At 43.2% G+C, this 21,518-nt stretch overlaps 1 protein-coding gene across 1 annotated transcript in view; it reads left to right on the forward strand.

Annotated features, from left to right (window-relative positions):
• The window catches only part of agbl4 (AGBL carboxypeptidase 4), a 238,795-nt gene that overhangs the window by 210,812 nt on the left and 6,465 nt on the right, over positions 1-21,518 (forward strand). Inside the window, exons 10-11 of the mRNA XM_053876093.1 lie at positions 15,685-15,837; positions 17,660-17,822. Coding sequence (XP_053732068.1) covers positions 15,685-15,837; positions 17,660-17,822 — 316 coding nt within the window. The remainder of the gene's footprint in view (positions 1-15,684; positions 15,838-17,659; positions 17,823-21,518) is intronic.

Here is a 21,518-nt window from a genome sequence, read left to right on the forward strand (position 1 = left end):
AGATGTCGAACTAGACCTGTGTTGTGTTGTTTCCACCAGAGATAAAAACTTAGATTTAGAAGTGTTTTAATATTGAGTTTCTTATTTCCAGTGTTGGACTTTTCACTAAAAACTTAAATCCTTGTCTTTTATTTCTTTCATAGAGAGGAAATCTTAAAATGAGGTAAATAAATGATACAATATATATTTACATCTCTGCCCCTGTCAGATCAAAATAAATCTTTAAACAAAACAAACTCAGGTTGCTTTATTCAAGTGTTTATCGTTGCTACAACCCATCAAACAGTCATTTATTTCACCCACTCATTTTGGGACCGTTAAAAGTCACAATATAACCTAATATTTTATGCTTTTTTATGCTAAGATGTGGTATATTATACTCATTTTTGGGCTTTCAACACATTATTTTTAAGTCATGTCAACTTGAAACCTGCATTTTTGCTCATTTTAAAGCCCCTTGTATACACCTCATTTCTGGATTTGTCAAAAATCTCGTCCAGTGAAATATTCTTTCTGCATGTTTCGACCATCGTGGTGCACATATTCTGACAGAATTATTCCAAACCAAATCAAATCGTGATTTGAATCGAATCAGGTGATTTTAATTGAATTCGTTTAGGAAATCTGAATCAATACCCAGCTCTAGCTCCAAGTGCTCTCTGGCCAACATGGGTGGAGATCCTCCAGTCACTGGCTCCTTTCTCAGAAGCCGATCCAGTGCTGTTTTATGCCCTTGCTTCCTCTTTGCTAAATCTTCAGCACTATATTTGTGCTTTTGTTTTTGAGTTTGAGCTCATCCTGGTGGGACTTCATAAGTCTGTGTACAGCACTCTTGTCCGATTGTGCACTCCACATTTCCACTCCAGACGTCCCAGTCTTCCGACCTCCAGTACCGCTCCGTCTCCCTGCTTGGCTCAGCGTGTTGAAATTCTCTGCTCCCAGGAGCCAGGATAGGCTGGTCAGCACCTCCAGAATGTCAGCCCAGCTCTCTTGGCCATTGAAGGCATATTACAGAAGCAAGTCTTCCCGCCTCCCAACTTTTTCCCTCCTCCAGTCAGAGCCAAAAGAAATCCACAGCGCGGGACAGGGTTTCTCTCTTTGTTCCTGATGTTAATTATAAGCAGAGCGGCAGGTTGGTTGGATTACTGAAGGTCAGTGGGTGTCCTGGGAATACTCTGCCCTTTTGTACACTCCTCTAATCCTGATAAGAGAGGAGCAGGCCTGGCCGGGACGCAGGGCAGGCCATGTACGGGGTGAGACGCAGGGCTGGCATCAGGCAGATTAACCTTTTCCTCAACGGTTGACACTGATCGATAGAATCTGTCACGACGGGATCTACTCATTCCTGTCATTCACTTACAAACACACACACACACGGATGCACACTCAAGTATCATCTGTAATTTATGCGCCAATATCAGGCGATTACAGCAGAGAAACAACTGAAGAGCTGAAATCAATACAAGAAACGAAAAGAAGGGTCGGAGTAGCTGACTTTCTCAAGGCACATTGTTTAGGTCTGCACTCTTCTATGAAGATGATGGGAATAGTGTTGAGGTGTTGAGTGTGTTGCTTGGGAAAGTTAAGCACGTGAAAGACAGTCCATTCTTCTTCATGCTTGAGTCGACAAGGACTTGATCTTCTGCTGCTGTTGACAATCTTCCCAGCAGCGCCATCACTCCGCTGCCACTCTTCCTCCCTGATGATTGCCGTCAGTCGTGCAGAGTTAATTTGAAGGCCTGGCCAACCTCTCCTTCCCTGCCACAGCCGGTTAATCCCATCAGACACACTCCTCATGTCGGAGGCTCCCAGGCGCCAGTTTCAGTGCCAGCTCTGCAGCCAGGAGGCCCCGTGCTGCTGCCCTCCATTCATGCTCCTCTCAGCGAGCGGGCAGGGAGTCTAATGAGGCTACACCCGTTGGAGGACTCCATTAACAGGAGATCAGCGTGTAGTTATGGCTGAGCTGTTGGCCTAGACTCACACGTGCGACTCGCCTGGTCGCTAACTCTGTTGGATTGGTTCTTTGCTGGGAAAGCAGGGGTTTAACAAGGAGCACAAACCAGATACATCATTTTTAATTTTCAGGCAATTTTTCTCAGGCTGCACCACTGTGTTCCTCATTTGAATGCGGGAACTCGATCATTTCATTCACAGGATTGTTCCTCAAAAGCGAGATGTCTGTAAAATCTTGGACTTCTTGATTTGCTTCCTAGTAGACAGAAAAGAAATGTGTATTTTTAAGTACATTTATATACATGAACCCTGTGGCGGGCCGTGCATTTTACATATTTCTATATAGACGTGGCGGAAGCCCTTTTGTACTCCCGATTGCACAGTGTCAGAAAAGCCACAGTTTGCCGACAGCGGCACAACATGTCAGAGTAGAATCACACTTCTGCGCCAGTGTGCCCCGTTATTAACATGTTAAACGTGAACCAAATAAATATCTTAAAAGTTTGCACTCACCAAGCGCTACGTCTGCGATGATTGCAAGTGGTGAACTTTCTCCGCCTGTTTATCTCGCCAGTGTAGATGCCGGGGAAATGTAGGGGTGGAGAACAGCGCAATACGGAATGTCACCAAACATCAGTGGTTTCATTGCTGTGAAGCTAGTTTGCTCATAAATATCCTCATATGTTTAAGCCATGAGAAAAGAGCGCGAGAAATGAGTGGCGGTTAGTCCTGAAATGATGGTATGAGTATCCAATCACAGGACACATACAAGCCACGTTCAACGTGAGGCCAGCTAGAAGGCCTTGCTGTCCCAAACTCGTGATCTGATTGGCTACCGCAACTATCCATCCACTATATGCGTATATATCTGAGGGCACCTGCGTCTGCACTGTTGCTGCTGAAGGCTTTGGACATGACGACACAAGCTAGCTGAAGTCTGATTGGATAAAAACTCTAACCCGGAAAAACAACGCTGGGATATACTACGACACGAATATGATTATTATATATACTATATATAATACATTTTGGGAAAATACATTAAAAATGAAATCCACTTTTGTCATAAATATGCTGATGATTTCTGGTTATGTTAGGCCAGCCTGACGGCCCGCCACTGCATGAACTGCTTGGTGAGAGTTTGGTTGTTGCTGGAGATGGGACAGGTCAGGACCACTGATGAAATCGTTGTGTCAAATTGTTGTTGTACAGCTATCCCAGAAAAGTCCTGACTTTCTTTTTTCTTCTGACTTTGGTGTGGATAAATCAAGACGCTCCGTATTACGCAGCTTGTTTCTGCTATTTCGTTGTAAAATAAACATGACCAGACTCTTGCATGTTTAGTTTTGGCTGTGAAATGCCACATTCTGTTACAGCCGTGGTGGAGCGCCGTCATCGGTTCATATCTGAGGTGACGACGACTCGTAGTGCTAAGAATTGGCATAGAAATACGGTGGTCAAGCCGATGGTAGTAAACCAGTTATTTTGTCAGAGCACCGCCAACTGAGGAGAAAAAAGGGACTGAGGTGTAGAGGTGCGTAGCTGCACAGCAGGGGCGAATCAGACTCAGGCCACCTGACACAGTGTGAAACCCCTTAGACTGTGGTTACAAGGCCAACTGAACACACTGAAAACAAATAAATGCATGTGTCATGAAACTGTAGCGTCTATGCTACAGCGACGCCGACTGACTTCCTGGACACAAGTAGATGATCATCAGTGGTCATCACGATATAAATGTGATTTCACAACAGGACTTGAAAGGGTTGAATGTAAACTTGTGAAAGTACAATGTAAAAGTTCATTTTCTCGCTATACAGCTTTTTGCGTGGTTTATTTACCATCAAATGTGGTCCAAACATGTCGTAAGTAACCACTAGCTAGTGCTAAACTCTGCATGAATGTAGTCAATAATTCAACAGTAAAATAAAATATGTTATATTTTAAAAATGGTGTTCACTAGAGCTTTCAGGAATAGTAGGAAATGAGGCAACTCAAAGGGGATTCGATTTTACCGTTGTTCTGTAGGTTTGGATTTGAGACACTTGATCTCTTGGTCTCTTCTCAGTCTTGGTCTTGACTCGGTGGTCTGGGCTACAACACTAGTCCTTTGAACCACGTCCTTTGAATCCCAACATCTAGCCCCACTGAATCTTTGTTCTTTTGCTCCTACTGTTCAGAACAGCCTTCAGTTTCTGGCAAACCTCTTACGATTTATTATGTTCGTGTCAAGTCGATGTTTATCAATGAGGGCCACGAGGAGAGAATAAGACAGCGTTATAGTCCAACGACCAACTCAGACATTTGCTGTCCAGCACACAAAGCATCAGTATAGAAAATCACTCCATCTTTTTTCCCCCAAAACTCCCTTTCGGAGCCTCCATCCAGTCAACACTCTGCAGTCCGAAGCGTCTCCATCACTGAGATTCACTCTTCACACTGCTGGGAAAACAGCTTCCATGTTCTGTTCAGGCACTGACTTCAATAACAGGCTGCGTGTTCCCTCACAAGTGCCATTTAAATCAAAGCTTGTAGTCGAAACAATCTCTGCTGCCACAGTATTGATCGCTGGAAACTTTTATTTGACAAAGATTTGTGTCAAATTGAACTCTGCTGGAAACTGTACCCTTGCTGTTGGAGGTGCAGTCCTCCTCCGTAAACAATAAACACAGCATTTCAGCTGTGCTAATTTAAAACCACATCAGCGTGCGCTCATGAACCAGTTGTTTATGAATATTGAATATATTTACTGTTTGGCATCAAGGTTGCCAATTCATCATCCCATATAATATACAGCCGGTGTTGGGAAGTAATGATAAACACTTCCCCACTTGAGTGTATGAATAAATCTAAACCACTGACGGGAGTGTGAACACAAATAAACTCAAATCCCAAATGTGAACGTGTCTCATTGGCTGTGCGGTCCATTTATTTGGGACTAACAAATTCATAAAGGCTCTTGTATGGGTAACATCTGATGCCTAATTTGAACAGAGTAGAAAACAAAAGCTTCTCCTGTAGAAAATATTGTCGTTTGTCTCAGGTTGTCCTGCTGCTCACGCGTTAATACCTGAGAAGACACGCAGGTTAGAGGAGAGCCGAAGCTGGATGAAGGAAGGTGTTGATCTACTCAGGGTTATTATTCAGTGATAATCAAATCTGCTTTATTTTTAGTACATTCATTACATGTACTGCTCTGTGAAACTCGCATCTGAGAATTGGGACAAAATCTTGGCTTTGCTGTCTATAACTGGGCGGAGTCCTGGTGAAATAAAAGCGCCTGAGGCTGAAATACACCTTTAAAGTTTAAACGTTTCTTTTGCTTTTTGTGGGTGACATTTTTTACACAGTATGGTGTCAGAGATCTAAAATCATGGAGTGGTTTGTAGTCAGAAATGGATTTCCTTGGGAATAAAGTTGGATTTTTGTTGAACAGGATCATGGTTCTGAACCAGAAAACAAAGCTGGAATTACAAGTCAAGCTGAGATTCGTCTCTCTCCTGTCCTCACAAGCTTTGGGTGGTGACTGATGGAAAAAGTCTGCAAGGCTCAGAGTAGAACTGCTGCGTCATCACGTTCGACGAAGTCCATTTCTGTGGGCAGGTAGAGAGGACGCCACCTGGGGAGGTTCTCCAGGCATCTCTGCCTCAGCTGTTCTGCTCTAAAAGCTGGTCTGAGTCCATCGCCTACATTGTTGCTTTCCACAATACAACTTTAGTTGTTGCCAAGCTCACACATCACTGCCTCCTCACTTGATGCCAACATGGATGTTCCTGATGATGGACCATCTTCCCGCTCACCCAGTGGTCCACCTGTCTCCTGTCGTGTGGTCACTTTATGCTCTTCTTGTTCTGCTCATGTTCTCCTATTTGGTTAGATGTCCTTGAATAACCCACCCCAGAACCTGAATGCTTACAGGAATTTTGGAAACATGACGTCTTATGATGCAATTCTGGTCTGCAGCCTCATACTAACAAGGTCATTGGTTTGACTCCACTGTTGTAAAAAGACGTACAAGGACAACAAAGAAGGATTGGATCATTAATCTATAAGCTCCAAAGTGGATTTTTAAAGAGTAAATTCAAGTGAATAAAGAAATACAAAAAAGAGGTACTCACTAAACTAGAGTTAGAAGAAAAAAAAATTAATGGCACATATGCCATATAACTTCACACAAAAAAATAATAAAATTCAAACAGAGGGACCCATGACCTACTTTTAATAACTGGTCAACCACTCACTATGAATTGCACCTGCAATTCACCATAACTGTAACTATCCAAAGTTCAGACGCTCAAAATGATGCACCATTATTCTAATAATATATGTTATTATTCACATAAACAGAGTGTGAGATCATACTGTAGCACTTTTGTTGAAGAAACAGTAGCAACATTAAAATACCTACACATTAGACTACGAATGCCTCTGGGTCATTTCCATGTGGAGTTTGTATATTCTCTCCGATTTATTCCCGAAGTCTAAATACTTACGAGATGACTGTCAATGACTGTCAGTTGTTTATATGTGTGTGTGAATAGAGAGGTTCAAACACACACCTCACCCAGTTAGGAAACATTTGGAAGAAAATAAATGAATGAAATCAAAATAATAGATTCAAATAATCGGTTGGATTTAAAAAATCTGATCTGTTCAGCTGGTACTGTGTAGGATGGGTGATTTTTTTTTTCTTTTCTTTTTTTTTGTAGATTTAATGGTATAAAACTGCTTTGCTGGTGAAGGTGATACAATAAGCGGGGAAAATACAAGGAATCAGACAAGTAGTCGGACATCACTGCTGTAGACACCTGTATGCTGTCCTGTGTATTGGTGTTCTAAACATCCATAATAAACAAAATGTCACATTTTTGCTACTACAAGAGCCCAACATAATACAACTTATAGCAACCGAAATATTGGATCGATTCTGAGAGTTTAGATGAGCTTCCGAACACACTCAGCTAAAGCTAAAGATATACAAGCACATAGATCTATTCTGTAAATATCTGTCCTTAAACTGCTCTTGCAACACTCTGGAGCAAATACAGCATTAATAGCTCTAAATTGAAAGTGCTGTGAAAAAACAAACAATGTGACTGTGGTTTATTGGAAGACGGGCTGTCAACACAAGGTTCCATTATTCACCACGTGTTGCTGAACTTTGGTCGCCATTGAAAACAGGCTGAAAGAGTCAGTGATGCAAGAAGCCATAATCTGTTCCCAAAGCTCCCCTGTTGTTTGTTTTGAAGAAAAGAGAAATGGAAAAGGGGCAGATGATGAAAAAAAACGAAGGTTCTTGAGAAACAAATGGACCCATCTCCTTTCTAAAGTGTGCTTTTCCAGCTCATTTATCAAAAGCAGAAGAGGAATTCGTTTTGATTGGCTGATTACCCGAAGCATTCATCACCGCCCGACATATCCGCACCAATTCATCGCTGCCATTTTGGATCATTTGTTCAAGATGACGAGGAGGTCATCGTTGCCTTGCCTCCGGTTTGACCTTTTTAATATTAGACAATTAATTTTCTGAAACAAATGCATTGGCTTCTGTCACAGCACCTTGAAGCAGCCTCCCTCCCTTCACCCTCGGTCTCCAGTCACATTCCCATCGGCCTCTGGTTTGATGCTACATATCGTATCAGAAAACCGTCTCTGCCGTTTGTTTGTATTTACACAGACAGGTTTTCTTGGGCTTATTTGTCCAGCAAAAACGGTGTGTTTTCTCTGCTCCTGTCGCATCATATCATCATTGCACGGAACTTAAAGTAGGCAACTCTATAGATGCCGCTCAATCACAAATTCGCTTTTTTCCCCATAAACAAATTTGAGCATCGATTTAGCACGGTTCTAACACAGATGGAAATAGAGAGTATAAGGAAAGAAATGACAAATGGAGACAGACAGAAGAGATTTGTGGTCCCCTGTGAAGAGTGGTAGCAGGCTTACCGATCATTTGATCCAGGTCTATTGTGCAGGATTCTCTTAGATGCACTGTTCTGGTTGGGTGGACAGTCATCTGAAGATTTAATAGATTGCTATGAAAAATTCATCGCGTATGTTCACGTATGACTGTCACTGACTAACACTTGACTTGTTGCCATCAAAGCCACCTAAGCCAAGATCTAGTGACGGCCATACTAAATTTGTTACATTAAAAAATACCTTTATTTCTTGCTGTTGGTGAGACCGACTCGCCTGCAACAGTATCGTGTATTTCAAAGTGATTCATGATGGTTCCCCTTGGGATTAATAGCTTTTTCTGATACTGAGGGACCACATCCCAATCTAGAAAAAAAGAAGAGCAGAAATCTTTTCATTTCGTCGAGACTGCTCATTCATAACCACAAACTAGCCATCCAAAACAAATGCCCTTAACCCCTTAACCTCTAAACCCAACTGGATCTGGACCCAAGGGCCAGATAAGGAGGTGTGTTTCCAAGAATTGGTCCACACAAGTACAGCAAAACGAGGTGCACATACACACCCACTTGTATTTCTATCCTTGTGGGGACATGGTGAGATTTCTCATTGCCATAGTGCTTTCCCCAGCCTCTTACCCTGAACCTAACCATCCAAAACTTATGGCTAACCCTAACCAGCACTCTGAACCAAACTTAACCCCATTAGGCTTAACCTTGTGGGGTCCAGCCAAATGTCCCCACAAAGTCATAGTGTTTGGGTCCCTACAAAGTAGGATAAACAACTCTGTGTGACAAAAGGACTCACTTGACCCTCTTCAGAAATTCATTTGAATCATTCCCAGACACCACAAACCCAGAGGCACACCAGACTCTCTCTGACTCTTCTGGAGGAAGCATCATTTCCCGTCCAACTTTTAGCTCTTGTTGGTCCTGCAGCAGCAGATTCACCGGTTAAACTGTCCCAGCAGATGAAAGGTGGGAAATAATAATATGATTTGCATGTTGAGTGTTGTCTTCAGTGTGCACTCAACTAGCCATATTACTTACAGGTATCACCAGATGGTTTGGACCGAACCAGGAAAGTTGGTTATTTCCACTGAGAAAGGAGGTTCCTAGGCCTCTACATGAAGAGGATTAAAGGAATAGAAGAGTGGTTTGAAGCTGGAAAGCAGCTCACTTAACCTCTGAACTCTCCAGTCATACATGTCAGGGTTGGAAGTTTTCACTTGAGTTTATAAAATACTTTGGATCACGAAGAATCACTCCAAATCACGTTCAAAAGAGAAGGAGTTGTGTTGGTAAAATGCTTCCTCACACTTGAAAGAAATGTTCATGGCAACTCAGACCCTGACACCCAGGTAGAAGACGTCTCACCCCAGTTAGCTTTGACAAGAGTCGCCAGCACGACTCCAGCATGTTTAGAGTCAGTGACCAAAGCTTAGACTGCAGGCGACTAGACAGAACATGTCGTATGTTGCAAAGCTTTTAACCATAGTAAAATAGGAAAGCATCCTGCTGGCCCCCACTGATGTCAGACTGCAGACCATATTCACAATGAACACACAATGAAACTTTCCCGGAATGTGCTGAGCATCATTTTAACTCCGGCCCGTAAGTAGCCATGAATTTCTAAACAGTAGAGAGCGGTAAAGAGGATTTAAGCGTTGTTCCAATGATGGAAAGTCAAATATGCAAAGTTTCCCTTTTAAGGTAAGTCAAATTTTGCACGTGTCACACCTTCCACTACTTTAATGTTTTATAATATGCATTGCACTGGGAGCAGGATTAGCGTTATTCTCCTGAACAAGCAGAAGTCTCCCGGCTCCTCCAAAGGTACGATGCTGCTGATGCCGAGAGCTTTATTCAGACGCATGTAATCCTGCTTCAATCAGCTCTTTTCCCGTCCTGTGTAACGATAAGCCAGGCATTTACGGACCTCGGCGCCGCCATACTCCGCTCTCTAATTAATATGCAGGAGATAAGTACTTGTCTACAAAATGCATTGGCTTGACCTTCCAGCTTTCACGTTGAACTGTTGGCGGCCACTGCAAGTTCACCACCTAAGTTGTGAGCTCCCTGAAGTTTCGTCCGTCACGTGAAGCGCTTGTTTCTCCGGGAGAGGTTCACTTGGAGCCCTAGCTGGCTCCCTCTTCCCGTCCCTCGCTCCGTCAAAGTGTCTTCTGACTTTCATTCCCACAGTCTCTGTTTCTTAATTGTCCCTAATTGCTTAATTACAATTTCAAATGAACAATTCTGGAGGTCAGACCGGCTTGTTAATTGAAGCATCAATCACAGCGGGTGGGGGGGGTCCCTCTCAGACGCCCGCGTTTGATTGACAGCGCCTTCAGTGAATATTGCGGTGAGCTTGAACACGACTTTGTCCAGAGTTGCTGGTGGTTGCTTCATTTCCTGCAACAATTTTCATCCCGCTATCCAGGTGTGGGTGGAAATATTCCAGGGAAAAAGACACAACACACAGTCTGGGGTCTATTTCAACATCCACATAAGTCATCCACAACCTGACATGGCACAATAGTCATAAAAACGTAATGTGAATTGTCACCATTTGTTAGAAAGACTGTGTTTTGGGAACACGTGGTCGTACTTTAAGATAATAAAATGTTGCTTTGTATGTTGACACCAAAATTCATTCTAATGCTATTTAGAAGTGCGTTTTTTAAACTCCCCATTTTCCAAGTCCAACGCCACTAGCGACAAGAGTTTTGATCTATTAATGGTAATTATAATTATTCTGGATAATTGGTGAGCCCCACACACAGACACACACACACACACACAAGGATTGAAAAACACTCTGACAGCCTTAGGATTATTCAGGAAATGAAATCGTACAAATCTGCAATAATCTTCTTAGTGTGGTTTATTCTTCATTTGTTTATCATTTATTGTTGTCCGCTGATAAACTGAAGATTTTTGCTTTGGCACTTTAGTTTCCAAGAAAATGTACTTTTTCCTGTTTTAAAGAAGAATGTGGGTAAATAGATGAGGTATGTTCGAGTTATGTTTACAAAGTTAGGATTGGGATTCGGAGTGGATAACTCAAACTGAGAAGCTGCTGTGACTGGCTGTGGTATGAAGAATTTGGGTTCATCAGGTCCCGAGGAATTTTAGGGTTATAGATTTCAGGAAAATTGTAAAATTGTTGAGGAAAAAGTAGAGAGAAGAGAAGATGAGTAAGGAGTTGGAAGTCATTTCTTCATGGAGGTTGCTGATAAAAAGGCTATTATCATCACACAAGAAAAGCAAAATACTAGATGAAATATTGAACATTTTTATTTTTACTGATGATCTCAAAACAGGAGTCATATTTGTAACACTAGGAGAAAACTGTCAGTAACTGCCAGTGGAGAACATGAGCTGAAAAGATGATTTCGTCCAATGGGCTTCGATGTTATGGAGCAGCAAGTCACGATCTCCTCCGTCACTCTCTTGCTCACTCCTTCACCTCCCACGGACATCTTAGCTCGGTCATTATTTCGGAGCTTTATTTCTGAAACTCCTCCGCTGGACTTTTTTGCCTACAGAGCCTCTTAACCCTACTTTTTTTTTTTTTTAATCTCTCCATTTCTCACCGCTATTCTCTGCGGCTGGTTTTATTGCTCCTTGCTCTCCTTTGTGTTGTGTTTCTGGATGGTTCTCCTCCCTCCCTCTGTCCTCTCCACCTTCCTCCTCCACCTCCACCTTCTGCTACTGCAGCTCCTCTCCTCTGGGGCTCCATCCATCAGGTTGTCTGGGGGCTGCTAGCGACCGACTCCCAGCCACCATATTTCACCGCCAGCCAGCCAAGCAGCTGACAGCACAGCCACCGCCAGGAAATTGCTTTGGCTGTGAGCGGAATTTCAAACACTGGCACACTGCATCAGCCGGGCCGCCCAAGAACTGCTCTCCCTCTTTTTCTCTCTGCTGTCAATCTCTCCACACCTCTCCACACACATTTCTACGTCTCTCTATCTCTCTGTATTTCCTCCTCATACTTTTGAGCCATGTTTGCCTTTATGTTCTCATTTCCTCCACGTCTCTCCCTCCTACTCATCCCTGCATGCTTTCTTGCTCTCCCTTCACACACACGCACACACATGCGCGTACCTTCTCTACTCGTCTTTTGTCCATCTTCATTGTTGTTTCTCTTTTTTTGGACCAATCTCACCGTCATCTATAGTCTTGTTCTTTTCATTTTCATCATCCAGGAACAGGGCGTGGTGCTGAATGTGTAAGGAGATGGAAGAGTGAGCAAGGAAGGGTGAAAAAAAGAAAAGCAGAGACCCCACAGTTACACATTTAAAGGTGCGCTCAGGACATTGGCCCGTGGCCTGGATTCCCCTTCGATTATATATCATGGTTAATTACATTCATGCTGCATTTGGCTGACTGGCATGTGCGCCCTCTCTCCACTGCTACTGCATTTTAGCAGGGAAAAACTTCAAGAGGAGTATAATTCACTTTTTAAAAATTCAATTTTTATTCATGAGACGTTTGTCTACTTTAATGTGTCTAACTTTACTGCAGAAAACCACAACCTCCAATGGAATGTTTTCCAGGTGCATGAGACTAAGAAGAGTCGACCCAGCAGACCGAGCATGAGAGAGAGAGCTGTAGAACCAGCACTGGATGAGCAGTTTAAAGTGATCTAAAGGATGACATATGGTGTGATGTGGTGCATAGAAACATCTGTGGTGTCATGAATTGACAGAGGTGTTTTGTTTTTGCATGAGGTGGTTGCCATTATTCCTTGCACATCCTCTGCTGGAGGCAGTCTTTTTTTAAGAGTGTGGGACACTGTGAAACATCCAGTCTCATTCACACCATCGGGAACTAAAAAGTTCTTGCAGTGTACCTTCATGTTAACCTCATGGCTGGAGAAAGCATGTGATTTTGCACTGCATTGTAGGCCGAAGTTGAAGGAACATGTTTGTTAGCACAAAGATAGATCAAGACAAATGGAAAAAAACAAAAGCAGAGGACAATGGGCCGCACTGAGGCAAGCTCAACCAACAGCTAGATACCTCAAAATAAACAGAGAAATCAGTGTAAGTGATCAGTATAAGTGCTTTTACTGGCCAACAACCTGCTGGGATTGTGCAAAGCTGTCTGAGTTACTACACCAGTGAGGAATAGTCGAGTGGCAAGACCAAACTTTTAAAATGATGTGAGACTGAGAGGATCTGCTTTGACTTCGCATGACACTTATGTCACACATGCTTTGACTTCGATCTCATATGAGTGAGGTGAGACAATCTTTGCGGCTAATGTGAGAGCATTACTATGTACACGCACTGTAAAACTCTGTGCACAGTTGCCGTTCGGTTTTAATAAAATTATGTTGAATAGATGTCGACACATAAAAGTTGCTCATTTCTCTGATTCAATTGCATGTTGTGTCTTATAACACCAATTTTTCAGGTTTACTAAGTGGTAAATTGTAAAGTGGACCGCCCCAACAACAACAATAATAATACTTTTTACAATGGGTTCCCTTTTTTGCTGAAGCAACAGCCCCCCAAAAATCTCGTCGTTTCGTTGTCATTACTCTTGTTTGTTTTCTGAGGAAGTTTTGTGTACATTTGTGGCAGATTGCACATCAGCACATTTGCCCATGCTTTAACATCAAATAAGCATGATACACCTGTGGCGTATTGAGTTTTTTTCCAATCCATTACATCAACCTTTTGAGCCCTGTCAGAGTAGATATGTAGATGAACAATGATCTTATTGACCATCTTCAGCCAGCACACTTGTAGATTGTAGGTAGCATTTGCGGTTATTGCATTATGCCCTTTAGAAATAAAAACAGATAATTTGAACATCGCCATTACGAAAAATTTGTAAAAAAAAAAAAAAAAAAACATGGCCAACATGAAGGTGTAGTAGAGCAGTGTGTACCACGGTCATACAGGGGGCTAAAAATTACAGAAACAGCTCATGATGTATTGGACAGTGTACAACTGTGAGTGTATGAAGAAGATGCAAAGTCAATTTAGTTTTTTGTTGTAGGTAGTTTGTTGTACCAAATGCCCTTTTTTTGCTGACATTCAACATTTGGTGAAAGAAATGTCGGTGAATAAACTGGCTTCAGATGTGTGAGGCTGTTCTCACTGCAGATGTTTGAGTGGATTGTGGACACATCTCAAGTGCAAAATGATGGTGAATCATTTGGAGAGACCAGAGGATTAACAGGAGAGAGGAAGTGGCTGGTGTAGACACAGACGCAATGAAAACCTTGATGTCCTTAAAGGACACTATAAATCTTCCAGTTTTACCCAGGAGAACAGACAGAAGCAGTTTTGGTTCTGAAGGCATAGTTGAAACAAGCATCTGAGATTGACTGAACAGCAGAGGCACAGTTGGTCATCTCATCAAACTGAGTGAAAATAGTGGGGGGAAACATGCAGGACATATGCGGCACTGTCGGTTTGCTTCCTCCAGGCTACACTTGTGGCACATTGATCAGCAGTTCGGTGGGCTCATTACTCTTGACCAGGTCCACCATTGTTATCCAGAGTAAACTCATTATTGATTCACTGTGAGCGTCTAGTCCTGCATTTAAAGTGTCTTACTGCATTTATTCGAGACACAAACTCAACAACTTTTGTACTCTCTGATGGACTAGTAATTGCAATGTTTACAATTGTGCGGAACATGGTGGAATCTGCATGGATTATCGTCACTCCACTGCTTGTCCTTGTCCTGCTGTTGAAGGCCTGAGCATCACTAAGAAGCTTCCAGTCTAAGCAACAACATCCATAGTAGTAGTGAGAGGAGACAGAGGAGCAGTGATTCTCCTGAAGTCCATGATCATATCCACTGTTTTCTAGGCGTTTGGCTCCAGGTTGTTGTGGCCAGACCAGGACACCAGCCGCTCCATCTCCCTCCTGTAAGCTGACTCATCTCCATCTGAGATGAGCCTTGATCAGCTTCACAGACTGGTGGCTGGAGGTGCAGCAGTTGGTGTATAAGCAGATCCAGTACAAGCATAAGTATAAGGAGTAACATAGTAACGTACAGAGTGTTTGCCTATCATTTCTACAAAAGCAATGCGCAAATATTTTCATCTACTGGATAAAAATATTAACTGAGAAGTCAAAAATTACAACATTGCTGCAGCAAGAAGATGCTATCTTATTGTGGCGAACGATACAATTGTGGGGTCAGTAATGAACAAAATTATTGACACAACAGACCATTTGAGACCAGTTGTTGCCATTTGTTGTTTTCCCTAAGCAGATATTTTTCTTCATTATTAAATATTTCATACTCATATCAGTGCAAAGAAGGGAGAGACACATTCCAACATTTATCAGTGTATCTGGCATGTGCCATCTAGTGGGGAGTCGCTGACTTTTCAAATAAAAGTAGAGTAAAAGTAGCAAATCTGAACTGAATGTTGTCCATCTGTTGGACCAAAGGGCTTCCATTAGAAATAACCGCTGACATCATACCTTAAGTGTAGTATTTTGAAATGCTCCGAGGGGTAACGCGGAGACTGACTGTGGTAATCTTAAGAGTTAGTAGATCTCAAGATGACGTCAAGTGTCGTCATTATGAGACATTGATGCAAGTTGGTGAGTCGGATTCACTCGCTGGACAGACCCGCGGGTGCCTGAATCAAGTGTGTCATCATGGATGTACACATGAAAGTGTGGTCAGTGTTGTGCTGCCGCTTGATGCCTAAAAGCCTTTCTCTGGCTTGAGTTTTCTCTCCCTGTGAAACTGTGTGGGTTATAGCCTGCTGTTATTCATCTTGTCTGGCTTCTGTTCTCTCCTCCTCCTCTCCCCTCTTTATCTCCGTCAGAGAGTCAGTTTGGAGTTCTACATTGATGTCCATGCCCACTCCACGATGCTGAATGGATTTATGTACGGCAACGTGTTTGAGGATGAAGAGCGAGTCCAGAGACAGGCCGTCTTCCCGAGACTGCTGTGCCACAACGCGCCAGACTTCTCTTTTGTAAGTGATGCACACCAACACACGCAGAGTGGAGCTGAGCACCATCAGCTCTGATCCTTGGGCAAGTTCAGACACAAATTATGAAATAGCTCCGTCTCAGCGCCGAACGTGGAGGTGCTGTTCATTCAGGCACTTAATTGCCAAATGCTGCACAATTACTGCAGTGGCACCAAGTGGTGCAGAGTTGAGGCATCGCCGTCGTCGGCTGCTTCCCAGGTGTGAGTGAATGAATGTGAGTTTGGTGGTGATTAAACTAAAAACACCTGGCCGAAGATAGGTTCCCGCTGATTCGGTTCGACCTCCGGAGCTGCTCATAGGTGCGTGAAGTCAAGTATCAACATGAGAAGTACATGCATAAAGTGCATGCATGCATAAAGATTTCAGTGCTAGTTTTGTTTGTGTGTATTTCTACCTTTGTTCTGACACACGCGCTGTTCAGTAATTCCTTTTCAGCTGACTGGTAAACCAGCTTCTTCCGCTTATGTCTCTCCCTTCTGTTGAACCATGAACCACGCTGATGAAAAAAGTCCTGGCTCCACCTCTTGTTTTCAATTTTACATGCAGACCTTGTTCAGTCACCCACAATCTGGGGACCAACCCTCTACTGTATGCAAACAGGGATCTTGGTAATTCAGCAGTTCGAGACTGAGCAGCTGTGACATGAACCAGCATGAACCATCTGGTGGAGTGGACTAGGTAGATGTTGAAGTCAATGAAGTTGGTGTAGAGACAATGAGGAGAAGCCCTGGATTACACATTATGGCTCATAAAACATTGGACATATTTCCTAATTTTCAGGACAGGATTCGCGGGGTGACCCCTAACTCAACCGCTTGATCAATCTGTACTGAGAAACTATGAAAATCAGCCACGATATTTTGTCTTAAAAGCAATTTTGGGCAGTAATGAATGGAAGCTGGAGAGGAGGATAAAACACACCATTCATCAAACCAAACAGCCAGATATTCTTCAGAATCATTTCCTGCGCTGCATGTACATATTTTCTCTTCAGTGTGACACTGACTTGCATTTTTCCAGAGCTCAAATGTAGCCAGAATAGAGCTTCCACACATGTATGGACATGTGTGATGTATACTATGGGCATTTACATTTGTGGTGCACAACAAGAAGGCGATGTCCTTTACTTCTGTCCCTCTGCCCACTCAGCACAACCCAAAGCCCACAGAGGTACAATGCAATCATGGCAAACTCCCACTGGAGGCAACCAAGTCTGCATTTTAGCAAGTCAACTCTCACTGCTGCAGAGTGGAGTGACACTAAATGAAAACTTTCTCCACGCTATTCCCAAGATGGCGTCATGTCGAGCTGACACACTCAAACCCAAAATAGATGGGACTGGAGGTTTTGTTAGTCTGTGTTTTCGCTGTACTCATTTGCCTTTGGGTTTTTTTAAATGACTTTGTGAGTCGCGAGCGCTTCATCATTTGTCCTAATTAATGTGGAACCGCTCAGGACTTTCATAAATTTGTACCAATGACAGTGTAGGGAACATTAACACGGTGTCTATTAATCCTCTGTCATTACAGGACCCAGTTTTTAAAGGGAGTTTTCTTCAAACATTCAACCTTAGCATGGGAATAAGTGGTGTAAAATGAAATTATTTATTACCGATCCAAGACACCTCACCCGCCTTCCATCATTTGAATATGGATGAATGGGGCTGTCACTCTGCTCCAGTTCAGCTGGACTCACATACATAATATGACCATAGCATGAATGGATGACGCTTTTTGCGAAACTTTGGGTGTCATCAGTCGCTGCATATAAATGTAAGACATTATTTTTATGCTATTTCTTTCAGTCCAACACATCTTTTAACCGTGACGTGGTCAAGGCCGGCACCGGTAGACGCTTCCTTGGAGGTCTCCTTGATGACACGTCCTACTGCTACACTCTGGAGGTATCGTTCTACAGCTACATGACAGCCGGCAGCAACGTCCCTGTCGCCTACACTGAGGAGACCTGTATCCTTTGATTGGTTTTTTTTTTTCATAAATGTGGTGCCCAACGTTGGATAGTTTTGCAGTGATTCAGTTAACGTGGTAACATGGGCAACCAAGATTCGGTTGGAATTTACCATTAGTACCCAAATATGAATGTAATTTTGGGTCACGGAGGACTTTAATGCAGCATCACAGGCCAGTCTCCAGTGAGGGTCAAACATGGAATTGCATGGGTGTGAACATGTGTCATAAAGATAGGATTCATTCATTAGTAAGGCAAGGGAAAAAAAAAGACGAAACAAACAGAATAGCAAAGAACACACACACAATACAAAACAAATTAACAACTTACAAACTTGTAAAAATGTCACTGTCAAAAATTGCTCTCGAGATTTTGTGTTTGTGATGACAGAATGTGACCACTACACAAAGCCTTGAGAGGTATTGTACATCACAAAAATTCTCCACGGGCTTAAGGTGTGGGCTCTGGTGGCCCTCCAAAAGATGCCTCATGTCCCACTCTTTCACCAAGAATGCAGGTAGTGTCCACTGAGAAAAGAAATCCATTAATGGAATCTATGTGTTTGGGTGGTCAGATGATATCATTATTTGGGTCCGTCATGTTGCTACCAAAAAACCCAACACAAAACCCAAACACTCAAATGAAACAAATGAAATTTGGTTTCAAAACCCCGACATGTCAATCTAAACCCTAGTAATAGTTCCTAATTCTAAATGTGCCAGCATAAAAACAACAGTCCAGAAGGAAGCTTGACATACTGCCTACGGTCTGTGGGCCTCCTCCCAAGCCTGTTGTAGTAGAGTTACATTTGTTTATTAACTTGTGCATAAGTTGTTCTTACGTTTGGAATTAGGAAATATTATCTACAATTGCGGTGTGTTACAGCTTAGCGTTTAGAGTGACATGTCAGGGTTTTGAATTTGAATTTCCTTTGTTTGAAACTATGTTTGGATTCCGCTCAAGTTCACCCCCAGCAGATTTCTATTTAATTGATCTGATAATCACTGCAGTCACCTCTTTAATATTTGCTCTTTGACAAGTGTGCGAGTGTGTGTGCATGTGTGTGTCAGGTCATGCACTCAGTAAAAAGACATGTTGCTCTTTTGTTGCCTCTTGTTGCGACAGATGTGCAATGACAGAATAGGGATGTGATGGCTGTGTCTATTGATTTCATTTACAAAGAGGGAAGAGAAAGGCGCTTGTGTTGCCATTTGCTGTGTGTACATATACGCGCGCGCACGTGCCCCGGCTTTGATTGCGCTAAACAATAGAACAATGGCGCACGCTTGAGTTCCGTCAACTGCAATCATCTCCACACTAATGCGCACACGCATACATTCATCAGGGGACAGGAAGGTCACAGGTGCCTTAATGGAGCCAGATGGGGAGGACGTTTTCCTTCAGCTGACCTTCTCCATGTAGAAGAGCCCCTCGGAGGCGAGCCATGGCGGCATGATCTTGCTGATAAAGAGTGGGAGAAAAGAAGGAAGGAGATTTCACGGTGGTGATATGAACCCAACACAAGAAGAGTGGAAGGTTCTCGCCTAAGTGGACGTAGCCCTAGTGCCCTCTAGTGTTTCCACCGTGCCACATCTCTTCAGAGGAATCCACTTCATTGTCTCACTTTCACTGCTTTTCATCTTGTTAATGAAAATCTTTTCACAGGTAGCAAATGAAGCCAAAGATGGCACATTAATTAAATGAGCAAAAAAAAAAGGGAAAAGGATCATTTACTTTTTTTGCCTTTGAATCTTCTCATGGCAACTTTGCAGGTTTTTTTGCATCATATCCTCCTTCAGATGGAAATGGGGGCGCAGGCATGCACACGGCATCCCACCACAACTGCATACCAATAGTTAGCCCTACATTGAGGAGACAGATGTCTGGCCATTATGCTAAACAAACGGCACATAACAAATTCCACCTGGTGCTTTGGTGGCACGGGGGCTCTGAAGGAGACAAGAAAGGAGAAGACAGATTCTGCTTGTGTGTTTGCTCGCTCGTGCACATGTGCTGCATTTTCTCCTGAAGGTCATTGTGAGGGAAAGTCAACCCTGCTGCGGAGACTCGGCTTCATCTTCTTGTTTGGGCTTTGTTTTCCGGAAGTATGTTTATTTGTGTGTTCAGGTATAGACGTGGAGGTGTTCAATGTGTGGGGGGCTCCAGAGGGTCGGCGGGCAGCACGGGGACCTGGTGTAAAGTGGAGATTGGGGTCACGCAGGTTGAAGGAACCAGCCATGTCGCTTTTTACGCCCTGGCAGTCGGCTTGATGGAGCGTGCAAATCATCAACAGTGACCTTTAGCATCCCGACACCCCCTTCCCCTCTCTCACCTGTCGCTTACACACACGACCAGTCCTTCACACACATCCATGACACCTGAATCCTTAAGGTCTCCAAACGTCCTCTGGTGTCTCTTGCAGGCGCTCTTAGCCCTCTATACACCTGCGACATTTGTCGCAGCGTGAGCGTCTAGTGTGCTCCGTCTTGTATTTGTTTTGCGATGTCTCGTCTTGTGTCCCCCTCTCTGTCCTTTCCTCTCATCTCATCATCCAGAACATAACAGCTCATTATATCATCTAGTCAAGCTGAGAATCCTCCTCGCCGAAGCCGCAGGGACAACCTCCGCCGTGTGTCTGTCTTCTCTTTGTCCTCTAATCATTTAAAGGCGTGTGTGACATTGTGCACGCGGCTGTGCTTCGGTGTAGATCCTTACGTGAGTGTGTGTGTGCGCTCGCAGTCTTTTTTACTTTAGCCTCAGACATTTGTTTCTTTTGTATCGTGGGGACTGCTCTGTAAATTTCAAGCTTAAGTCTGTTTGACTTTCTATTAACTGAGCAGTGAGTCTGCATGTGAGGATCGCGTTGTGTGTCTGCGACTCCCTTTGACTTTGACAAACTATTTGAAGCATTTGGAGCGTCATTTCTCAATGAAACGGCTGCGGCTTTCGTTGTCTTTGGGTCAATATTGAATGTAAGATGAAAGAACCTTCCTTCAGCTGTCTATTGTGTTGTTCAAACCCTTTAAATGGCAATTGTCTGACACCAAAATAATAATATGAAATGAATGCTTATTATGCAAATTTTATATTTTTCCTCAACATTAACATTAACATTAGTGAAAGCTTATCTGCTGCTGCCACTTTTTCGTTTTTTTGTAAATACTAAAAACAAAAATAAGTCAGATAAATATTGCATATTGCATTTGGCTGCCCCTTTGTCTGCACACATGAAGTACACACACTCTCACACACACACAGAGCCAACCTCCTGTTTGCTACCTGTCTGCCAAAAGCTGTGCCCAAATGTGCACCACGTCCTAACGGTGGGACTCCATCAACACAGGAGCTGTCAATGAAGCACCGCACGCATCAGTGAACCTGACACCCATCGGACAGGCAGTGGCAAGTATGCAAATGATGTAGCTCGCAGGCAAATGTGCTTCGCCATCACATATCATGCACATCATATCACAGCGACAAGTCCAAATGAGAAAGCGCACCAAGCAGTCCAGAGCACCAGCCGACACAAACCGGCCCCCACGCACGTAAACACTGACACACTAGTCAATGTGTCTATCCACACAAAAGTATGGCTATACCTGGATAATAATAGTATGGAGCTAGATTGACTCGGTGGCTGAAGAGTTAACTGTTAACTGACGATGATACCAGCTGCCAAAGTTGTTGTTCGATCA

Source organism: Synchiropus splendidus, chromosome 1 (assembly GCF_027744825.2).
Source record: "Synchiropus splendidus isolate RoL2022-P1 chromosome 1, RoL_Sspl_1.0, whole genome shotgun sequence".
In the NCBI taxonomy this organism is placed as follows: Eukaryota; Metazoa; Chordata; class Actinopteri; order Syngnathiformes; family Callionymidae; genus Synchiropus; species Synchiropus splendidus.